Source organism: Galeopterus variegatus, unplaced genomic scaffold (assembly GCF_000696425.1).
Source record: "Galeopterus variegatus unplaced genomic scaffold, G_variegatus-3.0.2 Scaffold197, whole genome shotgun sequence".
In the NCBI taxonomy this organism is placed as follows: Eukaryota; Metazoa; Chordata; class Mammalia; order Dermoptera; family Cynocephalidae; genus Galeopterus; species Galeopterus variegatus.
The window spans coordinates 31,762-47,634 of NW_007726308.1; the positions used below are offsets into that span (position 1 = coordinate 31,762).

General features: G+C 48.6%; 1 protein-coding gene across 1 annotated transcript in view; it reads left to right on the forward strand.

The window, feature by feature from the left end:
* Positions 1 to 8,864: 8,864 nt before the first annotated feature.
* Positions 8,865 to 15,873, forward strand: part of KCNG4 (potassium voltage-gated channel, subfamily G, member 4) — a 14,275-nt gene continuing 7,266 nt past the window's right edge. The window contains exons 1-2 of the mRNA XM_008565329.1: positions 8,865 to 8,893; positions 10,661 to 11,451. Coding sequence (XP_008563551.1) covers positions 10,696 to 11,451 — 756 coding nt within the window. The 5' untranslated portion in view covers positions 8,865 to 8,893; positions 10,661 to 10,695. The remainder of the gene's footprint in view (positions 8,894 to 10,660; positions 11,452 to 15,873) is intronic.

The window sequence follows — 15,873 nt, forward strand, 5'->3', positions numbered from 1 at the left end:
GGGGGGAAGAAGGTGCAGGGAAGGGACGGAGGACTGGTTGAGATTAAAAAGTAAAGAAACATAACCTTAATTAGATCTTGGTTTTTTAAAAGATAACGATAAAAGACATTTTGGAGACAGGAAAATTTGAATATGGAGTGGGTATTAGACGATAATAGGGAATTATTGTTCATTGCGTTAGATGTGATACTGGTTTTGTGGTTATGTAGAAAGTTATTCTTATTTTTCTGGATGTCCATGGGGAAGAATTCAAGGGTGAAATGTCACAGCATCTGAAACTTACTTTGAAGTGCTTCAGGGAGAAAAAAGTATACAAGTATATTCATATATAAAGTCAATATGCCAAAATGCTAGCAATTACGAGTCTAGACTCTGAATAGGGTTATTCATTGCACTAGTCTTGCAATTTTTCTACTTGCTTGAAAAATTTCATAATAAAAAGATAAAAGCATCTGGAGGAGAGGGAAGCTGCTGAGACCCCAGCCTGTGTTCTGCTCTGTAATCCCCCAGTCAGAATATAATGACGTTCAGTCTCCCTAGGGAGTCACCCCTGCTCCAATAGAAAGGCCTCGGCCACTGCAGGAGCCTCAGCTGCCTGGCATTCAAAGTTTAAACTAAACAGCATGTCCCTTTCTAGGTGGCTGTCCCTGACAACCTACAACTTCTGCAAACTGCTCGAGGACTGACTTGCTCTCAGAAAGAGCTTGCATCTTTTGCTGGGAATAATTACATCTCGAGCAATATTTTTAAATAGAAAGCTTAAGCAGCTGTACACTATCTGTCTCTTCCCTTCCCAGAAAAGGAAGGTAGGGGGCAGGTGCAAGGTGGCAGGGCAGACCCTTCACCTCTGACTCTCCTCCATCCTCAAGGACCTCAGCGTTCCATGAGGGAGGGAGGGAGAGAGGAAGGGCATGGTCACAGGGAAAGATGAGGACACAGAGCTGGCCACAGTCACAGCCTTCAGGTGGCTGACAAAAAATAGAGCACACAGGGCTCGAGCAGCTTTGAAAGGCCAGGCTCTTGGAAGCCATTCTCTGTGATAACCTGCTTGTAACGCTGAGCCAAGGCTGACTCCAGCCCACTGATATTGTCTTATCTGGCCCTCCATGGTGTGGTTGTCAAAACAAACAAACAAAAACCCGTAAAAATTTAAATACGACATCGATACTAAAGTGCACAGATCACTTGCACAAATTGAACATTGTGTAGTCAGCCCCAGTTCAAAACCCAACATGACCAGCCCCCAGGCCTCTCTCCTGTGTCCCTCCCAGTCTCTCTGCCCCCAAAGGTAGTCATTGTCCTGACTTTTATCAGTGTAGAGTAAGCATTGCCTGTTTTTGAATTTTACATGAACAGAATCATGTTGTATGTGCTCTTTTGGTGTCTAGCTTCTTTCACGCGACATGACGACTGTGACACTCTTCTGCGTTGTTGCAAATGGTCATAGCACGTACAATCTCACTGCACATGATTTCCATTGTGTGAATGTGATTTATTTATCTGTTCTGTTCGCAGGCATTCTGATTTGCAGCTGTTATAAAACAGCGCAGAGACAAAGCTGCTAACCCATGCCCGTTGGTGGGAACATGTGCACATCTCTCCTGGCTGCACACCTAGGAGTAGAAATGCTGCATCATCAGATACACACCTGTCCATCTCCATGGTGCTTTACAAATTTCTGAGTTAGTTGGAAACATTTAAAGTTTAAGAGATTTAGCATAAAAATCAGGATTATAGACAATTACAGTCTCTCAAATGGAAAGATATTGCAACACTGGACCCACATTCCACTTTGAGTAGGGGGTTTGGGCTCCCCATTTGCCAAGCCCCAGCCAGCCTGCCTTGTGTCACCCCCTGGCTCCTGGAGGCAACTTGACTTTGACTGGACCATCACTGGTAAAGAATCTGAGTGTGCTTTTATTTCAAGTGCATAATGGAAATTACCAAGTTTCCTCGGTTTCCCCAGTGAGTCCATTTTGAATGACAAAAGCAGCCCAAGGACTGCTCATGTCACGCCAGTGGGGTCTGTGGCCTTGACCACTAATCAAATCTCCCTAATGTGGTGTGATCGGAGCCAAAACAGCTGAAGGCAGGTCAGCACCCATCAACTGCCAATAGTCCAGAACCTTCCGAGTTTCTCCCCACTCCACCACCACCAGCCTGGTCTGATAAATAACTTCTTTTTTGCCAGGCTGGTTCCTCCTCCCAACTCATACCAGAATGCCTTTTAATTTCTGAGTTAGTTGGCAACTAACTGAAGAAGTATAAAATGATATACAGAGAAAAGAAATTTCCCTCTCAGCCCTCCCCCAAGACCCTGTTTCCCTCCCCAGAGGCAAGCACAGTTTCTCATTTCTTAACCATTTTTCAGAAATAAAAATTCTATGCACACACATACACAACACTCTCTTGCCTATTTTTACACAACTTAGTACACACAGTGTGATCCGTTCTGCATCTTGCACTTGATGCGTCTGCTGGTCCTTCCACGTCAGTACATACAGATTCCCCTGGTTCTTTTTAACAGCTGCAGAGTTCTCTTGCCTTTATGCCCATCGTTTATTTAACCAGTCCCTTGATGAGGGATATTTCGGTCATTTCCAATCTGCTGCTATCACAAACAATGCTGTAATGAATATCTCTATACACATATCTTTGAGCATGTGTGCATGTATATCTGCAAAATAAATTCCTAGACCTATGATTGTAGGTCAGATGGTGTCTGCATTTCTTATTTTGATCAATAGTGCCAAATTGCTCTTTAAAAAGGTTGCACCAATTTACACTGACTCCAGCAATATCTGAGAGCTAAAGTGAGCTCTTGAAAATGCATATCTGATCATGTCTCTCTGATTTAAAGCACCCATTCCCATGCCTGGCATCATGTTACAATCACCTGAGGAGATTTCAAAGCAATCCGATAAGCAGGGTCCTAAACCCCAAGATTCTGATTGACTTGATCTGGATGTGGTCCAGTGGTTGGAGATTTTTTTTAAAGCTCCCAGGTGATGCTAGAATGCTCCAGGGTGGGGAAACACAGCTTCAAATTCACCAATGGCTCCCACACCTGTTGCCCACAGTGTAAAGTCCACACTCCTCAGCAAGGTAGAAGAGGCCCACTGTTTCCTGATTCCTACTGCCCCTCTGCCTTTCCTCCTGGTACTTTCTACTTCATACTAAACACTCTGGTCATGCTGAATCCCTTCCAGTTTCCCAGAAGCACAGTGTTCTCCAGCCCGCCTGCCTTGGCCCCAAATGCCCCATCTGGCAGCACCTGCTTCTTCACATGGCTAACTTCTGCACCTCCACCGAGGCTTAACCATGGTCCCTCCTTTGGGAGCACTTTGCTGACCTCCCTGGGGAGATACACACAGAGCGATGTACTGGAGCCACCTGGCACAGGCTTGCAAGAGCCAGTCCTTACATCTCTTTTCAACACTGTGTTCAGGAACGTCAGGTGGTTAGCTCACAACCGGTCAGAGTAAGGGTGTTTACACCACAGTAATTGGCAAATGCCACCCTCAGGAACATTTTTCCCAGACAACCAGCAGGCCACAGTTACAAGGCTCTCCACACACTGGGGCAACCTGGGATTCCTTCCATCTATTCCAGCTCTTCTCATGCTCTGCTGTCAGGAGACTTGGAGCTCCTGTAATAATAAACCACAGTGATGGTGACGAAAGTAATGACCAGCTCTCGCTGAGCATTTGCCATGTGCTGGGCACTGAAATGAGTGCTTTTCGTGCATGAACTCATTCACTCCTTACAGTAACCCTGTAAGGTGGGGTAATATTACTCCCACTGTCCTGAGACACAGAGAGGTGAGGCTACTTGCCTGAGGACACACAGCCAGTGAGTAACACAGCATGACAGAATAAATGCTCCATAAATGTCTGTCACATGGATGGAGGGATCCTAACTTCTGGAAGCAGGTGCTGGGAGGCCTGGCTAGAGAGAGAAGGCAGAACCTTCTCCTCAGTAAATCACAAATATCCCTAAGTAAATCACAAATATGGTGGGTTGTGACCTGCCTGCCTCCTCCCCGAGTCAGTGCTTATATTAAATTTGCTGTGGCTGTGTAACAAGTACCACAAACTTAGTGCCTTAAAACAACACAAAATTATTATCTTATAGCTCTAGATGCCAGAAATCTGAAATGGGTCGTACAGGGCTGAAACCAAGGTGTTGGCAGGGCTGTATTCATTTCTGGAGGCTCTAGGGGAGGATCCATTCATTGCTTTCTCCAGCCTCTAGAGGCTGCCTGTGCTCCTCGGCTCATGTCCGACCCTTCTTCCATCTTCAAAACCAGCAGTGACGGTTGTGTCCTTTTCACGTCACATCACTCCAACTTTCTCTTCAGCCTCCCACTTCCTCATTTAAGGACCCTAGGATTACATAGGGCCCACTTGGTAAATCCAGGCTACACTTCCTACTTAAAGTCAGCTGATCAGCAACGTTAATTCCACCTACAGCCTGAATTCCCCTTTGCCACGTAAAGTAACACACGTACAGTTGCCAGGGGTTAGAACATGGACATCTCTGGAAGGCCACTATTCTACCTACCAAGAGCTCCGCCTTTTCTTGCCCCATTTTGAGGGAGGAAGACAACTGTCACCTCTGGAGGATACTTGAAGAAAGAGCCAGGCCTTGGCGACACCTGAATAAGAAGGTAAGAACTAGGTGTGACCACATCAACCAATTTTGGGACTTTGCTTTTTCCTTCCACAAAAGCAGTACAGAGAGGTATACTCGGACTAACACCGACGACGATGACAACAGCTGCCGTATCACGCAGCGCAGGGCAGAGTGCTATGGGTTTCACAGAAACCAACTCATTTAGTGTGAAGCATGTACAATTGTCAGCCCCACCTTACCGATGCAGAAGCTGAGGCTCAGAGGGTCCCATAACTTGCCCAAAGTGCCCTTGAAAGAGCTAGGGCTGGGGTGTGAACATGGGTAGCCCACTCCAGAGTCCTCACGGTGGACCTCCATTCTGCAGCCATGCACTAACCACAGCTCTTTGGGCACGTGGAACAGAATCCCTCTCAAGCAAGCTCTGTCAAAGGACGATTTATTGTGAGGAAGCACAGACTACAGGGCTGGAAATCAAAAGACAGTCAGGCCTCCACGGGCACCAGCCCAGGACCCAGAGAGCCAGGAATGGAGAAGATTTCCCTCTCCCGCTCTACAAGGCCCCATTTCTGCTCCTCTCTCTGGGTCGGTGGGAAACCCTTCTTTGCCCTTGTGGTTTCCTCTCTGCTCTTCCCTGCACGTGGCTCAGTGCAGCCACCAGCCTCCTGCTCAATCATCTCACAGGCCACACCCACCTCCCACTGCCAGAGGATCTGTGTCTTCTGGTCCAAATTCTCAGGAAAGAGAGGGAGAAAGCTTGATTGGTCCATCTCAGCCTGTGGGTTAGGGGTCCTTCTGTTATCTTATTAGACAAAGGATATCTTGGCTCAAGTGGATTGGCTAGAGCCAGGAGGAGTGGGGCTTTTGCTATAAACAGGTCTGTGGTAGGCATATAATGCACACCCTGCCCCCCACAAGATGTCCAGACAACCTCTAAATATGTTACCTGATGTGGCAAAAGGGACTTTGCAGATATTATTAAGTAAAGGGTCTTAAAATGAGAAGATAGGCCTGGATTATCCAGTGAGCTCAATGTAATCACAAGGGTCCTTATAAGGGAAAGAGACGGGGAGGAGGGTCAGAGTCAGAGATGTGCAGACAGAAGCAGAGTAGGAATGATAGCATTGCTGGCTTTGAGGATGGAGGAAGAGGCCACGAGCCAAGGGATGCAGGCAGCCTTCAGAAGCTGGAAAAGGCAAGGAAACAGATTCTTCCTTAAAGCCTCCAGAGAGAACACAGCCCGGCCAATGCTTTCATTTCATCCCCATAAGACCCATTTCAGACTTCTGGCCTCCAGACTATAAGAGAATAAATTTGTGTTGCTTTAGGTTACTGCATTTGTGTTGTTATAGCAGCCATAGGAAACCAACACACAGTCACTATGGCCCATGCCCTTATCAGAAAAATGAGGCAGGAGACAGTCTCCAGAACACAGTGAGAATGGAAGCATTACCACATTGCCTGGCACCCCAGGCCTCCAGGATGCTGAAAGGGATGGGGGTGGGTTACCCTCCCTGGCTAGCTGAGGTCCAGGGAACACAGGGGAAGGACATTGGAGTCAAGAAGACAGTGGCACTAAGCTAAAAGGTGGTTGGTACCATGGAAGGACTCAGTGGATGCCCTGGGGCAGGGGCTGACAGGGCTGGACACCAGGCTAAGAGTCAAAAAAAGAGTCCAGCAAAGTGACAGGGCCAACAGAAGGCATTGGAGCTGTGGATAGAGCACTGGCCTGCGAGTCCTTGCTGGGCCTGGACCTGCACTGAGAGAGCTCAGATAATTCTCTCCCCTCCTCTGGGTCTTGGTTCCTCTATAGGTAAAATGAGGTGATTGTACTAGATCAGTAACTCTCAACTTTTCTTTTTAAAAAGTTTTTTAACAGTTGACTTCTGTCTTCACACTAAATCTTTCTTGTGTGACTTGGAAAAAAGTTGCTAAAATAATAATCATAATACTAACAAGCACAGATGGGACTCACTTTGTGTCAGGTGCTCTTCTAAGTGCTTATAAATGTAAAATGATTTGTTCAACACTCACAACAAATCAACAGAGAGGTGCTATCATCTTCATGTCACAGATGAGTAAATTGAGGCACAGAGAGGTTAAGACACTTACTCAAGGTCACCCAGCACAGAAGTGGTAAAACCTTGATTTGAACCTGTGCACTCTAGATTCAGAGAGAACTGAGAAGCAGGGGGATGGGTTGAAGAAGATTTAGACAGAGAGACTAAGTCAAGATAAATAATAAAGAGCTGGGGGAGGTGGGGAGATGGGGGACGGGGGGGCGGCATGAATTGAAAAGATAATTTTGGAGTCTGGTCTATATGAGCTGTTGGAGCAGCTGTGGGGTCTGGGGAAGGGGGCAGGGCGTCTTCATGCGTAACAGATGCCCTGGAATCTCTGAGTGGGCATTGCATGGAGACTGGGCCATGAGGGGCCATGGCACTTATGTGGGTTACACTTACAGTCTTGCTAGGGAAAACAGATCAGAGTGGAGATGCCGTGGTTGAGGCAGGGGTCGGAGCTTGTCCTTCCTGTTGTTACCCCCCACGCCAGGCCCCTCAATCATTTCTGCAGAACCCTCCGGTTTCACAAAATGCCATTTGAAAGCCACTGCACTAGGCGACCTCCATTTAATCTGCTTCTGCTTGTGCCTGGATTCGTCCCCACCACCCAGGCTGCAGAGCCCGGTGAGCTCCTGCCGCCCCCTGAGGCCAGCTGTGGAAGACTCAAGCTCTGACTCTCCCTCCAGATCCTTGCATTGGATCGCAGGTCTTTGTAAAGTGAAGATGTTAACCTCATTCAGATTCTAAACAGCAAGATGACCTTGAGCACACCTCTTCCCAGACCTCCAGGGCCTCGACCGGAAAATAGAGTTAGGAAATAATTTTTTTTTTTTTTTTTTTAAAAGATGACCGGTAAGGGGATCTTAACCCTTGATTTGGTGTTGTCAGCACCACGCTCAGCCAGTGAGCGAACCGGCCATCCCTATATGGGATCCGAACCCGGGGCCTTGGTGTTATCAGCACCACACTCTCCCGAGTGAGCCACCGGGCCGGCCCAGAGTTAGGAAATAACTTACCTTCAGAAGCCAAGAGACTGGGCTTCAAAACCTCTTAAGAAAATTAAGAGCCAGTGTGTGGCGAGCGCCGACATTAGAAGATGGTTTTGCAACTTCAGCCACCACTGGTTCGACTGTCCTCATTTGGCCAGTGAGAAAACCGAGGCCCAGAGAGGTGGAGTGGCTGGCCAGAGACACACAGCAAGGTGGTCCAGACCCGAAGCCCAGGCCCAGGCCCAAGATCTGAGCTTCTTTCTGCTCACCCCTACCCCACATCCGAACTTACAGGAGGAACTTGCTATTATGGTTCTGATTTGACCCTCCTGAACCCCTGCTTGTTCCCATGTTTTACCAACAAGAAAATTGAGGCTCAGAGGCACTAACTCACCTGCCCAAGGTCACCCAGACTTTCTCATCGGAATCCCAAGTTCATACGTCTTCCCATCCTATTCGGTAATGCAGCCTTCTGAATTCACACCCAGGGCTCAGATGCTGGGCTTCTCGGTCTGAACCTGTCCCAGGCCTGGGCTTAAAAGCAGCAGAAAGTTCCTCCTGCAGCCTCAACCTGAGCACCTCCCCATCACTGGCACACCCAGAGGAGTCTCAGGGTGCCTGGGGACAGGTAGCTGCGCACCTGCCTAGGTTGCACTCTGCCCCTCCCCAGTTATGCTCCTCCTTGGTAGGGGAGGGAGGACAGCCCTCCTTGCCTTCCAGGCAGTTTGCAGAGCAGCGGCTGCTGCTGCTCCTTCCTGCTGCCTGGCTGATGGAGAGATTATTTCTAAGCCCGTCCCATCCCCCGCCGCACTTCTCTTGCAGGACCACACTGGCTGTCCCTGTGGGACTTGGAAGGCAGAGTCCGCTGCTGAAGCAGTACAGCTGGCCAGGCTCCCTCTGGCATGAACCCCTAGACCCTCACTACTTACTAGGAAAAGGGCTTATGGGTCCTTTTTAAAACCCTACCTCACTCCCCCAGGCTCTCCTGCAGCTGCTGGAGAGAGAGATGCAGAATGAATGAACTTCTGGTTTCTGGAGAAGGCGAGGGAAGAATGATTGGAAACTAACTCTGCCAGAAACTGCTGTGTTTGGGATTTTTTTTTTCTTCTTCATCTCCACCACAAACCTATCTCTTTCCTGGGCACCGAGACATGGGCTCCCCTTGCCTGGCACAGAAAGAGCTGGAAATGGGATCCCTGAGACAAGAGGGTGAGTTAAACTTCAGGGGAAGAAGTTGGTGTTTACTGCAGGGGTGGGGGTTTGCAGGAACAGGCCGATGTTGTTAAACATACTTGGCAGACTGCTGTTTTGAGTGAATTTCTTTCCCGTGATCTGGAAAGAGCTTTCGTTGCTGGCTGTTAGTGGGACAGTAGATTGCAAAATTGGGTTTGTTCAGTGAATGCAGAAAGGGCAGTTTTTAGGTTCTGGAAAGAGCCCCAGGGTGGGAGACAGAGTCCTGGGTTGGATTTGAATTTGCTGTATGACCTCGGACAAGTCACTTCAGTTCTCTAGGTCTTGGTTTTTGCACTGGGAAAATGAGAAAGCTTGGGAAGGGCTCCCCAGATTTCAAAATACTCTTCTCTCTGCAGGCTGCTCACCTTCCCCTGGCCATACATTGCGAGTGAAGTAATAATGCATGCAGAATAGCAGATCGCTGTGTGGTGAGTGAGTGTGAAATGCAGAGGCTGTGACTCACTGTCCCCTGTCCACCAGAATCCAACTGACTCTGAAATTGAGTGGAACTTTTATTTCCATTTGGCTGCAGAGTTTTTCTCTTGATTGGAGTGCATCTTGAAACATAAGGTTATAGATGCTTTGGAAACAGCTCTGGCTAGAATGAATAGCATAAGAAATGGTTGCAGAATACTGAGAATGAGAAATAGTGTGGAGATGATCTTTTTAAAATATACAAATGGTCTAAATCTAAAATGCTTATCCCAAGTCAAGCACCTCAGATAGGTCTGAGATGGAGAGAGCATTAGAGACCCCTTCATTTTGCAGATAAAAAGACCAAAGCCCAGAGAGGGCAAGTAACTGGCTCAAGGTCACACAGCAAGGGTGACTGTGTAGGAGGTGCCCCTCCACCCTCCTAGCAAAGTCCTCCAAATGTGAAAGCAAACAGGAGGAATGAAGCAGTAGTTAGGAGCTCCTCCTGAGAGTCCGAGGCTGTGCTAAGCACAGTCACATTCCTCATCTCCTTGAACTTCAATAACTGACACTCACTGAGCTTTACTGATGTCAGGAACTTACTAGACAATGGACAAAATACTTAACCTATCTGTGCCTCATTTTCCTCATCTATAAGTGTAGATACTAATGTCTACCCCCATTTGAGTTCATTAGAAGAAGCCTGGCACATCAGAAGCATCTAGAAGTGTTCTTAATACACACTTCATGTCTATTACTGCATGTAACCCTCTCCATGACCTATAATGTGGGCACTCAAACTGCCCCAGTCATACAAAGCAAAGGGCTCAGAGAGGCTGAGTAACCTCACTTGGTGGCAGCCCATAAAGGACTGGAGCCCAGCAGCAAACTGAAGAGCCTATAACTATAAGCTCTATTTTTACGAACTGCACCTTACAAGGTTGGTACAAGTCTGTAATTTGAATGGATGATGCCAAGATCAGAGAGGTTAAGCCACACGCCCAAGACCACATAGCCTGGAAGTGGCACGGCTCTGACTTTTCCAGCTCAGGATCAAATTACTCAAATCCCAGTCCATGAAATACCAGTTCCTGGGAGATTCTTCTGAGATATAAATAATGCTCCACCAGGGAAGGGGTTTGTTCATCGATACATCCCAAGCACATAGCAGGTGCCTAATAAATGTGTTGAACGAAAGGTTAAACGAGTGAATGATGGAGATGCAGTTGCAGAAAGCAAATGTGAGAAAATCTACATGGGCGATATCTAGGACTCTGCCCTTGAGACTGATTTCCCCTCCATTTTCTTACTCTTCCCTCTGGGCATCAGACAGGTGAACCCAGCACTCCCGAGCCAGAACGTCTATGGCAATGCCCATGCCCTCCAGAGACAGGGGCCTGCACCCAGGCCACCGTGACTATGGCTCCTGCAGCCCTTTGAGTCAGCTCTGGCCAGGCCCTGTGGAGATGCGGCCCATCAAGGGCCTTTACTACCGCCGGGTCCGGAAGGTGGGTGCCCTGGATGCCTCCCCGGTGGCCGACCTGAAGAAGGAGATTCTGGTCAACGTCGGGGGCAGGAGGTACCTCCTGCCCTGGAGCACACTGGACCAGTTCCCACTGAGCCGCCTGAGCAAGCTCAGGCTCTGCCGGAGCTACGAGGAGATCACGCAGCTCTGCGACGACTATGACGAGGACAGCCAGGAGTTCTTCTTCGACAGGAGCCCCAGTGCCTTCGGGGTGATCGTGAGCTTCCTGGCAGCTGGGAAGCTGGCGCTGCTGCAGGAGACGTGCGCGCTGTCCTTCCAGGAGGAGCTGACCTACTGGGGCATCGAAGAGGCCCACCTGGAGAGGTGCTGTCTGCGCACGCTGCTGAGCAGGCTGGAGGAGCTGGCCGAGCTGCGCCGGGACGAGGCACTGCAGCGACAGCGGGAGGCCTGTGGCCCCACTGTGCACACCTCACGCTGGGGGCTCTGCATGGACCAGCTGCGCCAGATGGTGGAAAACCCACAGTCGGGGCTGCCCGGGAAGGTCTTTGCTTGTCTCTCCATCCTCTTCGTGGCCACCACAGCGGTCAGCCTGTGCGTCAGCACCATGCCCGACCTCAGGGCCGAGGAGGACAAGGTGAGTGGCCTCTGATCCCGGCCCAATTCTCAGCGCATGGTGCTGGGGCCCCAAGATACAGGGGCCCACGAAAATGTCTTTGTTTCTTAAAATAAGGAAAAAATGAGTATTATCCAGCATGGATTATATTCATTTTTAGACTGACACAGTTTTTTAAAAAAATTTTTTTTTTTTTTTTTTTTTTTTTTGGAGGAAGGGGCGCACAAAGGCAAAAGTGCCTATGCTGTGAAAGTCATTATGTGGCCCTGACATGGATAGCAACCCCTGGATGTGGACAAAGCCACACCTGGTCTCAGTGGACCCAGCAGGTCCAGCCTTGCCTCTCCCAGCTGTATAATTGCTGGCAAATTTCTTCACCTCTCTGAGCCTCAGTTTCCTCCTCTGTAAAATGGGTAACGTTGCTATTAAGGTTCACACATTCCATGCATTCAACATGCTTTTATTGAGCAGCTACCCTGTGCCAAGCACTATGCCAGGCTGAAATCCCCACCTTCTACATTCTCGTGGGTACCCAGCTCCACTTTCAGATGAAGAAACAGGCACAGGACATTCAGTTTCCTCGGAGTTACATGACAAAGGTGCCAGTTATGGCAAGGATCCTCAGCCCTCAGTTTCCTGCCTGCCCCTTCAGTCCTGGATCTCTCCGGAAGGGAAACTCAGAGATGAGTTGATTTACAAGGTTTTGCTTCCCCACTCCTGCATTCTCGTTCCAGGGAGCTGTAGGAGACCCCAAGCCCTCACCCAGCCAGGGGACCCGATGGTCTGAGAAGCAAAATAAGAACTTAGCATTTTGTTGGGAGAGTTACTGGAGAGCTTTAAACAGAGAACTGCATTCCTAATTTAAAATGTTGCCCCTCTCCTGCTCTATACTCCTCCAGAGCTCCCCATTACCCTAAATTAGGGGCTGACATTATAAGAGACAGAGAGATGATAAACACACACATGTAAAGTAGTGTATGCTGTAGGTAGCTCCTAACAGTTATCGGCCCACCTAAGTTCCCTTCCCCTAAAGATATATCCCACAGCAATACAGTAGGATCAGAGAACTTTCCAGACAGAGAGGACTTAGATGGAGAACCAGCTCATGCCTCACACACAACAGGCTCTCAATAAATATTTGTTGAATAAAATGTGTCTTGTTCAACCTGAAAATGTCTTGTCCTAAAAAAACCAGCCAAAATATTTAGACTTTCAAATAGCGTGTTTCCTCACGGACAGGACTATAGCGCTAATGGTAGGCATTTTTTCATTCTTTAGCACATAAGCATGTGATTGAAGAGCCTGCTTGTTCACAGAAACGTTTCCGTGTGGGCTCAGCCATAACCAGGTTAGGACAAAAGAGGTGGCCTCCTTACCCAGTCCTTATGGGTGCCCCTGATTCCAGCTACTGAAGAAAAACCTCTGGTTTCCACAAGCCTGTCCCTCTCAGGGATTTCCAGAGAGAGGAGACATCGTGGAGGAGCCAGGATTTAGACTGTGCAGAGGACCAAGGTCTTTTCCAAGCCTAATGCTTTGAAAATTACAAAGGGTATGAACTCAGGTCCAGCTTCACGGTGACACAGATAATCAAATTAGAGGTGGGGGACAGGCCTACAGAACTGGGCAGCCCAAAGTTGGAGCCGAGGAATCAGGCAGTCACGTCTCCTCCTGGGATAAGGGGATTTGTGACCACATCTGCCGCAGTGTCTACGCTTTCTCCCTAATGAAACTGCCTACGCGGTGCCGCCTGGAGACAGACTGAGAGGTGCAGCCCGGTGTCTGTTTTCCTGTTTAATAACAATTTAGAGCCGGGGAGGCTGAGGACGGGGGTCTTTGCTCTTTCAAGACTGTGGTCTTACGTTTACATGACAAGCTGATGTTCTCTCCTGCAAGGCCACCTTGTATTTCATATTTGCCCTCATGGGATGTCACTCCAAGAGAGGCCCTATTCAGTGAGCCACTGATAACGCTGGCCAGCTGCTTGTGGGGACAGGCTGTGCCCAGGAGATGAGGGGCCCATGCCATCCCTAGTGGTCCTAATGGCATCCACTCAGATGAATTAATGCCACGGTGGGGCTATGACCCACAGAACTCTTCCATCAGAAACAGAAGAGGTATAACCAAGGTTGGAGGATTAGAATACACTCAAAGAAAGCAGCTTCTTTCATTTCTTTTTCTAACTTCTCATGACAATGTCTCTTGTAGTAAACTTGATAGTCAGGGTAAAAGGTCTGTGCCTGAGATGGCACATAAAAATGGAGGAGGGAGGAGGCGGTGTAGACAGGAAGGACCAAGCCAAGTGCCTACACACCTCTGAGAAACGTACGAACTTGGAAGCTCTGGATTTCCTTGGGGGACTCGTTCTGAAAGAATAAAAAACCTGAAGCTTTTTAAGTGCCCCTCATGAGGCTGGCGTTTGATGCCATGGACTGACTTAAGCCTTGCAGCAGCACTGGGAAGTGGACACTACTATTGCCCCCATTTTACAGATGAAGAAACTGAGGCTCGGGGAAGTTTTATCACTTTCTTAAGCTCACAGTTAGTAAGTGGCAGAGCCAAGTTTGAGATCACCTCCTCCTGGCTCTGAAACCTGACCCCCTATGACCACACAACACCATCTTCCAATGCTGGGCCACACCGCCTGTAGTCTAGACCCTCGGCCTCAGCAGTGCTTCTTGTTTACGAGGCAGCTGGACCTTGTGAACCCTTCTCTGTCCTCATGATGGTGTAGAGGGCAGACGCTCTGGGTTTGAAACTTGGCCTCACCCCTTAGAAACCCAGTAGTCTCAGGAAAGTCACCTACCCTCCCTGAGCCTCAGTTTCCTCGTCTGTGAAATAGTGATGCTACTGATGCTTTCTCAAGAGGTTATGGTGAAGATTAAAAGAGTGATTGGTGTGAAGCAGCTGGAACAATGCTGACACATAGAAGTGCTCAAAAGATGCTAGTTGTCCTCCTCCTCATTAATTTATTAGGGACTAAAGGAAACCAAACACTTATCTTTTCATTCATTCAGCTGTGCTTTTGACTGCCTGCTTAGTACATTCTTCTAGGTGCTGGAGACAAGACTAGACCAATTCTTCACCTTGGAGCTTATGGTCTAAGCATCCTTGCTCCATTTTGTAAAATTGAGTTGAACTTGATATAAAGTTAACCATCTGAAAGTCAACAATTCAGTGACATTTAGTACGTGCATGATATTCTGCAGCCACCACCACTATTTAGTTCCAAAACTTTTTCTCAGCACTCCAGAATAAAACTCTGTACCAATTAAACAGACTCCTCCTTCCTCTCGCCCAGCCCCTGGCAGCCATCAACCTGCTTTCTGTCTCTATGGATTTATCTATTCTGGACATTTCTTATTAATGGAACCATATGATATGTGGCCTTTGGTGTCTGGCTTCTCCAATCAGCATCGTGTCGAGGTTCGTCCACGTTGTAGCCTCATTCCTTTTTATGGCTGAATGATATTCCACTGTATGGATACACCACGGTTTGTTTGTCCACTCTCCCACTGACGGTCTACTCCATTCCTATAGCTGAAGATACAAAGGCACACTCCGAGGACCCCCACCTCTGAGGACAAGACGGGTTTGAGAAATGAGGCCACCATTTTGTCCCCATGGCTGCCACTCATGCACCTTCAATAGTCAGGATTCGGGATCTAGTCCCAACTCCCTAATGCATCAGGAGACCGAGGGCTGGTCACATTCCCTCCCTGGGCTTCCGTCTCCAGCCTGTAAAATGAAGGGCTGGACTGTCTGGTCCCTGATGTCCCCTTGCTCTGGGCATCTGCAGCCTCATATACTGGTCCCAGGTCCTTTATTTCCCTCTGTCTGTGTCCTCTGCCTGTACTGCTCACCCTGCTCTTCCTCCCTAGTGCCCTTTCCACATGGCCTCGGCCTTGCTGGGCAGCTGTGCTGATCACAAGCACCTTCCCTTCCCTTCCTGGAGGCTCAATGCCACCAGCCAGGTGCAGTTGAACCTCTTTCTTCATCTTCTACTGAGACATCCCAGCCACTGAAGACAGAATTGTGTCACGGAAAGAGGCCAGAATCTTTAATTTGCTAGTCCTGAGTCAAATCCCAGCTCTGCCGCTGCCTGGCTCCGCCCTTGGACAAGTCCGTTTATTTCTCTGTGCCTCGATTTCCTCACCTGTATAAGAGGATGATGACACTACTCACAGGCTGGCAGTGAGGACCGAATAAGATCCTATTTATCAGGTGCCAGTACAGTGAACAGTTGCTGTTTTTAGCCACCCCTTTGGGGCTCAGCTCACACCCCTTCCACCTGCTTATCACCTTCTGCCCCTGGATCCAAACAACCTGAACAGTGGTGGCTGGCTGGTGGCCAGTCAGCTCAAATGTCTTCTCTGTCCACTTGTAGAGCCTCTGCCATCCTTCATCCACTCACGTGTTCAGTGCCTCTGTCCTCTGTGTTGGAGG